Raw genomic sequence first — 11,480 nt, 5'->3', positions numbered from 1 at the left:
CGTGTTGAAGCTGCATGGGCAGCTGTACCTGTGCACGCCATCCAAGCTCTGTTTGACTCAATGCCCAGGCGTATCTAGGCCGTTATTACGGCCAGAGGTGGTTGTTCTGGGTACTGATTTCTCAGGATCTATGCACCCACATTGCGTGAAAATGTAATCATATGTCAGTTCTAGTATAATATATTTGTCCACTGAATACCCGTTTATCATCTGCATTTCTTCTTGGTGTAGCAATTTTAATGGCCAGTAGTGTACATGATGGCTGGCAGCGGTGGCTACGATAAAGTACGATAGCAAGACGACTGGGCTCCGGACGGCCACTTGGTACTACCGAGAGGGAAGATCATCGTGTTCGGCGTGTGGCTCAGTCGCATAGTACTGTCTCTGCAGCAGCAATTGGTGCAGCATTTAAGATCACAGTGACACAACGAATTGTTACAAACGGGGTTGCTTCAAGGACAGCTCCTAGCGAGACGCCCTGTATCGTGCATTCCACTGATCCCAAACCACCGCCATTTGCGACTTCAGTGGTGTCAAGCAAGAGCTAATTGGAGGGCAGGTTGGATATCTGTTGTACTTTCTGATGTTCTGCATCGGTACCAATGAGTGGCGATGTGATGGTTAGAAGGATGGCAGTTTAAGGCCTTCAACAAATCTGTCTGCTTGTAGTTACGCTGGAGCTAAGCCGACAGTTATGATATGGGGGGCGATTTCGTATGACAGCAAGAGCATTATCCCACGCACCCTGACGTACGACCGTGCGAGGTGGCGCAGTGGTTAGACACTGGACTCGCATTCGGGAGGACGACGGTTCAATCCCGCGTCCGGACCTCCTGATTTAGGTTTTTCGTGATTTCCCTAAATCGCTCCAGGCAAATGCCGGGATGGTTCCTTTCAAAGGGCACGGCCGACTTCCTTCCCCGTCCTTCCCTAATCCGATGAGACCGATGACCTCGCTGTCTGGTCTCCTACCCCGAAAGAACCAACCAACCTGACGTACGTCTGGCGCAAATCTGGTGATCCGACCTACTGTGCTGACATTTATGAACAGAATTCCAGCGGGTGTTTTCTAACTGGATAACGCTCGCCCAAATACCGCTGTTGTAACCCCACAATCTCTACCGGGAGTCGACATGTTGCCTTGACCTGCTAGATCTCCAGCTCCGTCTCGAATGAAACACGGTTGGGACAACGCCGGACGACGACTTCAGCATCATCCACAAACAGCATTAACCCTACCTGTACTGACCGACAAGTGTAACAGGCGTGGAACTCCATCGCACAAACTGACATCTGCACCTGTGCAGCACGATACACGTGCGTTTGCCTACTTGCATTTAACACTCTGGCCGTTACAACGGTTATTAGTGTACCATCATGCACATTTTAAATGGCTTATCTCTCGTTTACATTAACCTGCGATGATATAATGATAATCATCTAAATATGTCTCCTAGACATACGTATTCCCGAAATATCATGTTTAGGTATTGTGATTTTTTTGTCGTCAGTGAGTAACTCATATGTCCTGATATGATAAAACCTAAGCAACAAAATTTTGCTTCGAACATTACTGGTTAAGCTGTAGGTGAGTGTAACTATACATCCTGTCACAAGAGCTCTGAATACCACATTACAGGCAATTAAGGGTTATAAAATCATCATGCTGCAATGTATAGAAAAATGTTTTGCAATGAAATGTAAATTACGCTCAGCGGTAGTGGGATGTTGCGCACATGGAGGCGTGGTTACAGTTTCACTTCAATTAGTTTTCAATGTTGCTTATACTGTCAGTTAGTCTGACCAACGAGTACACACAGTGGGTGCAGCGGAATGCTTCACCGTGCTCTATCACTCGCAGTTTATTCTTCGTCTATTTCTTAGAAATAATTATTGGTATAGACAGTTGTTTTAATTTGCAGGTTATTTGTCACTCATATACGGAATTTATTGGGCGCTGCAATTCACTTCACACAGCTGCTACTGAAAGTTATTTAAAAGTATAAGAAAAGTCTGTCTCTTCTAGATCAAAAGTGAAATTTACACGTCAGTTTACATCTCTTTAATGACGCTCAGCAGAAGTTATTTATGAATGAAATTACAGGGACTCGGAATGGCAATTCTAACACAACTCATCAGAGCGTTACTAGTAGACATGAAACATGGAACTAAGAAGACATAACAAAGGCCGGCGTTAGCCGTGGTTTGTTGAGTTCGGGGGGGGGGGGGGGGAAGAGGAGGGAAGGGGGCGGTGAGGAGCGGGATAGAAGTTCCCTGGGACTGCCAGCACGGATGTCTGAGAGAGCAAAAATCAAATATAAGCTTTAAAATCTGAAAATCTGCAGCTATGATTTTGAACAAAAGAACTGTGTGCTGGAGTCCTTCTCTGAAGGTGTAGTATTGTTTCTAATACACTTATGCGTATGTAACACGCAAGAGTTTAGAACTGTTAGAGAAATACAATGGGGCGAGAGCGGCTTGTTGCATAAAGTATGATAGTAATAGTGTCAGAGTAGGCCCACTATTTAGATTGTACATGAATTATGAAAGAGTTCGTATCTAAAAAAAGCTAGAAAGGAGTGTTAGTTTACAAAGTATAGAATTTATGTAATTGTGACCATTCAAAAAGTTTTTTTTAAGAGCAATGTCAGTTTTTGCATTACAATTTTTTGATTTTATCCAAAAACCAGAAGTTTAAAAACAAGTCTGAGTAAGGGTCCTAAGAATGCTCGCTTACCTGGGAGCCGAAAATCGTAGCGACGGCCCTGGGCACAATCATTAAAAATTTAAAAGATAACATTCCCGAGAGAACTGACATTAATGTAATGTGTAGTCTTTGATCTTTGGTTATTTTCTTGCAACTATAAGTTAACTGTCAGATGATTTCTTGGACTTACACGTTAACTAATCGCAAGCTGTACGTTCTATTGTTGTAACCTTCTAGTAAAACTTAATGCTGCAGAGAAAAGAAGATTGAACTGAGAATCCAGTTTTTGTATTTGTATACACATAATCATGTATTTCTATAGACGTGGGTCAACCGAACGGTCTGATAGCGTAGATCGACGACACATAAACAGCTCGCGATACCGGCTGTCATTGTAATAACAACTCCTTTGCATTTGCATAGCAAGTGCCAGGAGGCTGGAGAGATGGGCAGGTGGGCTGTTAGAGGTGGGGGCGGGGAGGGGGGGGGGGGCAGCAAGACCGACATTCAGCGAAGTGCTTGTCAGAAAAATGCTGTACATTGATGCAATCATTGCCTCACGTTGACGGTATTTTGGAAAAGAAGCCAGCTGGTCTTGCAAGCACAATGGATGATTTGCAAGCGTTTACCATTTTCGAGAACATGAACCACTACTTAGTCGGTCTGTTTCCTTAGAGAACTAAAGAGTTGTCTTAATCTGTGTTAGCATACGGAAGACTACGTAAGTCACGGCGTTCGGTTTCATTAGAATTCATCTAGTAGCAGATTATGAACTGAAATAAGGATGAGACAAGAAAGTTCTGTACCACAAAAGCATTTCTCAGCAACTCTAGTGGAAGTTTTTAGGTACTGAAAGTACGGAAGCTACGAACGAATGTTTGTTAATGGTTTCTAAGCAAATTAGTTTCGCTGATGGTATTATGCTGCTTACCTCTGGTGCAGACAAACGTCAACACTGAGCGACAAATCTCAGTAGAGAAAATTAGAAAGTAAGACTGAAGAAAAGTTATAATATGATTACAATGATGTATCACAAATATATTGTAAAGAAAATCAGATGAACTGAAACAACCACTTCTTAGAGCTTATGTATTTGGAGCAGATGTAGATCAATCGATGGGTCGAACGGAAAAGAAATAGATAGTTGAGTATACATGGTCTCTAGATACGTGTTTTTGACACTCTGAAATGTTTTGTACGGGTATTACCACTTTCCATTTGCGACAGTAAGACATGGACTTTTGATTCGATAAACGAGCGTTCCTCAGCAGTAACTGGAGAGCTGCAGTTTTGTGGACTTCTGAACGAGATAGGTGAGGAGGTTGGAACATATAACGAAAGACAAATGTTCGCGTGCAGTGTATGTAGCTAGGTAGATGACGACGATAAGACTTTACAAAAATTTGCGGCATTCCGCAGGTGATAAGAAAATATTTTGAAAAACTTTGTATTTTAAATTCATGTTAGATAATATAACCGAAGTCGTACTATCAGGGAATCTTTTTCATTTAATCCTGTTCGTGCCCAAGCACTGCCTTCTTTCTGATCAGCGACTGCGCAAATTCGTTGCAAGAGTCTCTCTGTCACTGCAAGGTAGTTAATAAAATATTACTCAAAATTTCAAATACAAACCTTTAAGAAAATTAAGCACTGACAGACGAGGATGGAAATTTTGCCTGGCGGAATATTCAGCACTTGTAGCAATATCATCTGGCGAGAAGCTCTAGATTAACATTAACTGTATAAAGCATAGTGTCCATAACGCGGAAACGTAGAAAATCAGGTGTAAATATCGGGAATGTACGCCCGCTGCGTCTGAGTAGTATTTTCGTAGAAGCCATATGTATCTCCCAGGTATCGACTTTATTTATTATTGTAGGAACTTGGAAACAAAATCTCCAGCTAGAAGATACTAAGGTAATTGAATAATATTTTTTCTGAGTTATCACGCGTGTAAATGAAAAATTGAGTGCATTTCAAGAACTAGAGTATCTGCGTTCCTAACCTAAGTTGTTTGTAAGAAACAGTATACCGCTGGAACAAGAGAACATAGTATTCGAGCAGCGATAACAAACATTCCATTACAAAGATTATCTGTGACGAGTGTGATTTTTGGTGGATAGAAGAACAAACCTGACACAGTTGACGTGTGGATGGTTACGTTTTATTTGTCAATTAATCGTTAGTGCATGAATGAAATTTCACCACAGAGGAACAGTAAGAATTCTGCCACACTGCCTATTACGTAACTGAAAAGAAGATATTGTTGTGTGTTGTTATAAACGAAGTGTCACAGGAAGGTTTGTGTATGCTGTGTATCATTCATCGACATCTCTGCTCAGTATGTTATGATGTACAGGTGTGTTCCAGTTATCATGTACAGGTGTGTTCCAGTCATAAACACGCATTATTAAGACTGGGCTGAAAGAAGGAAGAACGTCTGTGCACTGACGATGTGCGTATTAAACTAATACATGCATGAGTGCTGCGCTTGTGGAAGAGCTAACTTCAGAACGAAATGCAAGTGAGGAAAGTGGCAAAGGTAGTGCTACTTTTCTTATGTTCCCTTTCTTTTGCCGTTTTCTACTATTGCCTTAATGCAAACCGTCCAGCGGAAACTCACTATGGGACAGAATACGTTATAAAGAGTCGCTCAGCGACGCTCAAGGATTTGCTGATGTGGCTCCGATCTGTAGATTCTGCCCTGGATGAGCGCTTTGATTCTGGAAATGCTATCACATTAAAAGAGTTGGATCATCTCGGCTGGTATAAGAAAAATACTGGTGTCAAGATGTTGATAAAGTGGGTGGAACAAATGATTACTGATGAAGAAGAAAGTGCTACTGATGTAAGTAATGCAATGGGTGAAGCCTCTGAGGTAGATGCAAACACAACGTTAAAACTGCTGAAAGAAGCTGCTCTGACCAAACTCGCAGACGATTCTCCGGTGATGGCTGTTCTCGTGTTGGCGTGTGACCGCGTCACAGTTGGTCGCTGCTTGGACCAGCTCCTCAAACACCGACCATCCAAGCGTCAGTTCCCTATTGTGGTGAGCCGAGACTGCGATCACATTGAGACTGCAGCTGTTATCGCCTCCTACACTGGCCGTAATGTCTTCAGCTTGCGGCAGCCGGACCAGTCCTCAATCGCCATACCGCATGAGGAGAAGCATCTACTAGGATACTACAAAGTGGCGCGCCACTACCGCTGGCTCCTCAACCTCATATTCGACACCGTCGGCTTCGACTTCGCCATCGTCGTCGAGGACGACATCGACACTGCTCCAGATTTCTTCGAGTACTTCGCAGCGACGAGGAAGCTCCTGGAACGAGATCCATCCCTGTGGTGCGTCTCCGCGTGGAACGACAACGGGAAGTCTCACCTCGTGGATCTCGAGGCGGGTGCACTGATCCACCGCACCGACTTCTTCCCGGGTTTGGGCTGGATGCTGGCCCGGAAAGAGTGGGCCAGGTTGGCTCCAGGGTGGCCGAAAGCCTTCTGGGACGACTGGCTGCGAAGACCAGAGCAACGCCTCGGCCGCGCGTGTCTGAGGCCCGAGATCTCCCGGACGCGAGTTTTCGCAGCTTATGGCGTCAGCAGGGGCTACTACTTCGAGGAACACATCAGACGAGTAGTCCTCAGCAAGCATTTCGTGCCATTCACCCAGTTCCGCCTCGATCACCTGCTGAAGGACAACTACGACCCGCGTTTCAACAGGACTGTGAGTGGTAGCCCAGTGGTCACCAAGGAACAGCTCCTACGTCGTAGTATCAGCGACAGCGGGCCTGTCCGGATCACGTACGGTTCGCAGTACAACTTTAGACAGGTGGCGCTAACCTTCCGCCTGATGGATGACGTCAAAAGTGGTGTGCCCCGCACAGCCTATCAAGGGGTTGTCACATTCATGTACAATGGGGTGAGGGTATATTTGGCTCCCAAGTACAGCTGGAAGGGGTACAATTACAACTGGAGTTAGCGCTTTCATAGACGTGATATTGTAGTTTAGTACACACGTCGAATAGTGATACCGTAGGATCACTATTTCTCACAGGTCACACTTTTCTACTGCTGTTTCCTGCAGTGATTAACAGTTGAATCCATTGTTCATATTCTTTGTGTATCGTTCTGGTTTCATTATAAGGCAACACTGGTATCTTCATTAACGCCCCTCATACCTCTTCATTATCTTGTTGGTATTTATTATTACAATCCATTTAACATTGCTTTCTGTTCTTTGTTGACGTATATAGGGCCGTGCGCATTCTGAAGCTGTCTTTGACACTATGAGTAGCTGACGTTTTGGTGCGCGAGGGCTACTGATACGACACTTTTCCCGCATAACTAACAACGCCCTAGTTTTAAATCGCCTTTCATTGTAAACGAAATACACTGCCACCATATAACTGAAGCTTGGAGATTTTGACCTATAATCTAAGTTGACATCGGAAGTTCTAGGAAACGATGGGCACCGAAAATTCTATTTCGCTTATATCTTAAGTAAATACGGCGACCTGTGCAATTAAATGAAAATGAGCTATTTATTATAATGTAAGTGCGGCTAAAGGTGTATGCCTAAAGCTCGACATAGTGCATTGTAAAGAGGGAAGTTATTTTGTGTACTTCTGAAGGAAACTTACGATAGTATCTCCCTTGCAGAAATTATTACATATAAACATTTTTGTATTTCTGGAAAACAACGATAACATTTTTCCATAATATTTCACATATTATTTGCGTCTTATATTTACTACAGTAATAAACAGAACTTTAAACAAGTCTGAGTATATTTTCTGTGATTTAATAGCAGAATTTCAACTCTTCTCTTTCGTTTTGTTTCTTAAATCATTAGTCAATTATGGCAGATGTTGTATACCATTGCGTATGGATGTAAATGATGCGCTTTTTACAGGGTAGCTGTTGTGTGTATAATTGACATATTATAGCAATCTGCTTACAGCAAGTATTTATCTACAACGGCAGCATTTGTGCGAAGCAGTCTTTCTATTGCGATCATTGTTTATTACTACTCACTTTTTTAGTCAATATCATAATGCAGTTATTGACAACTTCAGTCAATAAGTTCTGTTTATTTTTCCTTGTGTAATGGTTGATAGAGAATAAGAGAATATGTGATGCTATTCGTCAGCCTCGGCCCTTGATAAGATGGGAATGGCTCCTCTGCCGTCTTCTACTGATGCATATTTTGAATTCGATTTCCTTATAGCGCTATTCGTCTTCATATTTTCGTTTGTTTTGAGACAATTAAGAAAAATTCTCTGCTGTGTAAGACAAACAAATATTGTCTGTTATTTTACGGCGGAAATTCAATTACTTCGTCGCTTTATTTGTCTAACTATAAAAATGTATTGCCTCAGTTCGTGCTATGTATGATGGTCTCGTATACAGCTGTTGCACTTTTTAACGATACGAAACTCCTTTTTTTGACAAATGATGCGAATTGTTATTGCGATAAATTATTCATTCAGCTGTTGGTACACATATATATTCCTAACTAGGCAACGCAGTCTTCGCCATGTAAGTAAAGTGCGTTTTGTGGTACTTGCTTGGATTGGTTTACTATAAATATGTCCTCTTTTTCAAATTTTGAGGTGTGTCGTGGTATTTAGCTCATTGGTCGTGGTATACATTCCTGACGCATCGCTTCTCTTGCCGTACCTATATTCGATTCGCTTTCTCTCCGATAAATATATTTTTTCTTATTAATGTGTGATTGCACACCATACGTCTTGTAACCCGAAGTTTTATCTATCCCCATGCACTAAGTTCGCGTAATGAAAAGTGTCTCATTTATGTATGCTCCAAATTTGGCCAAGGATTGGACGGTACAGTCAGCATGTTGTTCATGTTCTCTGGCTGTTGCCCACTATATTCTAAATATATACAGTCGCGACACACACTGCTGCGAAAGTTGTTAACGTTCGACAGCTTGACCGACGATAGCGCTCCAAGCGGTGAGAAAGAAGACATTCACATGTGTCGCAAGACTAATGTTTGTTTTTAATTATTCTTTTACTCAGTTAGGGAAATAGCTATTATATTTTTGCGTTCCAGAAATAATAAATTACCAAGACACATGAATTGTTGTAAAGTAAAGAACAAAAGAGAGGAATTCCACTGATTCAGTGACATAACCTACAATTTGTCGATGAGGAAATACTTTCGAATACATGTATAACTGCCGCAGACTCCGCTGAAAGCAATACAATATAGATTCACTGTTTCATGCATGAGAAACATAGGCTACATTTCTGATGCTGTGAGTTATTACTGTGATAGTTTTATTGACATGTATCTGTTTTGCCTGGAATCTAAGAATTCACGATTTCTCATACTTCATTCGACTTTCGAATGCACCAATATTTTTGTAAATGAACTACTTGATCTTAGAAAGACTACTGTGATGAAGATTGTATCCGTTTGTGGCTCAGAGGTAGCAATAATTGCAGAATTGGTTTTTTCTGTGTTTCAAAACAGTATTACTGCTTCTAAAGTTTTGTTGTCTCGTTTGTGTAATTTTCTCTTCAGGTACAGGTGTGATAGCTTATGTGATGTGTTAAAATAGTGTAAGTATTGCATTCCACATAAGTTTCCTACGTTCCACTTTCAGTGACTTAGCTGAAGGTGTATAGAACGAAGCTTCACATCATTGGGCAGGAATATGACGTCTTTCTACGAAAAAGCAAGGTCTTCTGCTGTTTACTAGCGATATAGTTTTGTTCTTAAAGGAAAACGGAAGTTTTCAATGATTATCTGTACGTTACAAGAGAATGGCAAATAAACTGCCCTCTGCTGTATCTATTCATGCCTCCCAGGGTCTTTAAGAAACTACGCAAAGACAAATGTGACATCATTTTTAAGTTATTGTCGCTCTTTGTAGAACTACATTCGCTCCCCATTGTTAAAACTAGATTACAAATCAATATAAACATTACTGCTCGCACTCATCCATATCGTAATCAGAAGTGTAGCTTGTAGCTTGGTGCGCTGCTCTAGCAGTGGATGACAAAAACGAGACGCATTGTCACGACAGTCCGTTACACTGTGTGCTCTACGTCAGAGACTACTTCACATATTGAGAATATCGCTGACAGTTATTACCGCTATTACAAGGTATTAGAACTGAAATAAATAGCAACTGAGCGAAGCCCTAAGCTTCCTAGTAGCAACACAGACAAGAAGACTTTACCATAGAAAGGTGAACAAAATCACTTTACGTCGGCGTCATGGCAGACGCTTGCAGCACCAGCACTAAACCCACTTTAATAGATATCACAAACAGTCCGTACAGCGAAGGTATTTACAGTCAAGAAACAGGTTAATACCAGAAGAGCTTCTGTGAATTTTGGAAGGTAAGAGACGAGGTACTGGCAGAATTGGAGCCGTGAGGACGGGTCGTAAGTTATGCTTGGGTAATTCAGATGGTAGAGCACTTGCCCGCAAAGGGAGGAGGTCCCGAGTTCTAGTCTCGGTACACCACACAGTTTTAATCTATCAGGGAGTTTCAACGGGTTAGTAGTAAAATTTCTTGACTCCTAAGGTAAGAAATGAAGGTAGCTTTTCTCTGAAGCTCTTCAAGTACGCGTACCGCAGCATCGCTCAACCATTCAGTATTACACGTAACTGTCATACCAAAAACATACAAACACATATTTACAATACGGACAAGTAATAAAAACAGGACGGCTACGAAAATACGCGCTCCGGTGTACCGGTATGAAGCCCACCTTCGTGAAATATTTAAAATTGTCTTCAAATTTGTGATGCGACAGCCGTGGCTTTACCTGGCTTCTATGATTCTGATATTGCGACTCATAACCAAGGTGACTGTCCGATGTAAAATCATATGTTCACAAAATGGTTACTCAAGTTTCTTAGCTTTTTGGTGGAAGATATTTGATATCTAAACGTTATCCCCAAAGCGCATCTTACCACCTGACGGGGAGCCACAGAGTGTGAATGACTAATAAAGTAAGTCTTAACTTTAAACTACAGAGACAGTTGGTCTTTGCTTTATCATCTTCCTACTGTTAACTACGAAAACGTTTGTTGCAGGGATAGAAAGATATGGCGTGGCGTTCAGCATTACTGATATACAGTGTGTTACAAAAAGGTACGGCCAAACTTTCAGGAAACATTCCTCACACACAAATAAAGAAAACATGTTATGTGGACATGTGACCGGAAACGCTTAATTTCCATGTTAGAGCTCATTTTAGTTTCGTCAGTATGTACTGTACTTCCTCGATTCACCGCCAGTTGGCCCAATTAAAGGAAGGTAATGTTGACTTCGGTGCTTGTGTTGACATGCGACTCATTGCTCAAGCAGATCAGTAAGTAGCATTAACAGGTTAGTGTTCATCACGAACGTGGTTTTGCAGCCAGTGCAATGTTTACAAATGCAGAGTTTGCAGATGCCCATTTGAAGTATGGATTAGCACGGGGCAATAGCCGTGGCCCGGTACGTTTGTATCGAGACAGGTTTCCAGAAAGAAGGTGCCCCGACAGGAAGACGTTCGATGCAATTGATCGGCGTCTTAGGGAGCACGGAACATTCCAGCCTATGACTCGCGGCTGGGGAAGGCCTAGAACGACGAGGACACCTGCAATGGAAGAGGCAATTCTTCGTGCAGTTGGCGATAACCCTAATGTCAGCGTCAGAGAAGTTGCTGCTGTACAAGGTAACGTTGACCCCGTCACTGTATGGAGAGTGCTACGGGAGAAACAGTTGTTTCCGTACCATGCACAGCGTGTG

At 42.2% G+C, this 11,480-nt stretch overlaps 1 protein-coding gene across 1 annotated transcript; it reads left to right on the top strand.

The window, feature by feature from the left end:
• Positions 1–5,384: 5,384 nt before the first annotated feature.
• LOC124775939 (alpha-1,3-mannosyl-glycoprotein 2-beta-N-acetylglucosaminyltransferase-like) lies at positions 5,385–6,683 on the top strand. The gene has a single exon (XM_047250784.1). It carries the CDS (start codon positions 5,385–5,387, stop codon positions 6,681–6,683), a length of 1,299 nt encoding a protein of 432 aa, XP_047106740.1.
• The last annotated feature ends 4,797 nt before the right edge of the window (positions 6,684–11,480 follow it).

Source organism: Schistocerca piceifrons, chromosome 2 (genome assembly GCF_021461385.2).
Source record: "Schistocerca piceifrons isolate TAMUIC-IGC-003096 chromosome 2, iqSchPice1.1, whole genome shotgun sequence".
Lineage (NCBI taxonomy): Eukaryota > Metazoa > Arthropoda > Insecta > Orthoptera > Acrididae > Schistocerca > Schistocerca piceifrons.
The sequence above is the reverse complement of the archived record's forward strand: the minus strand, read 5'-3'. Positions and strand labels throughout refer to the sequence as shown.

Bases quoted from the DNA above. Each gene is read 5' to 3' on its own strand.
- LOC124775939 (XM_047250784.1), top strand. From the start codon at position 5,385: ATGTGGCTCCGATCTGTAGATTCTGCCCTGGATGAGCGCTTTGATTCT.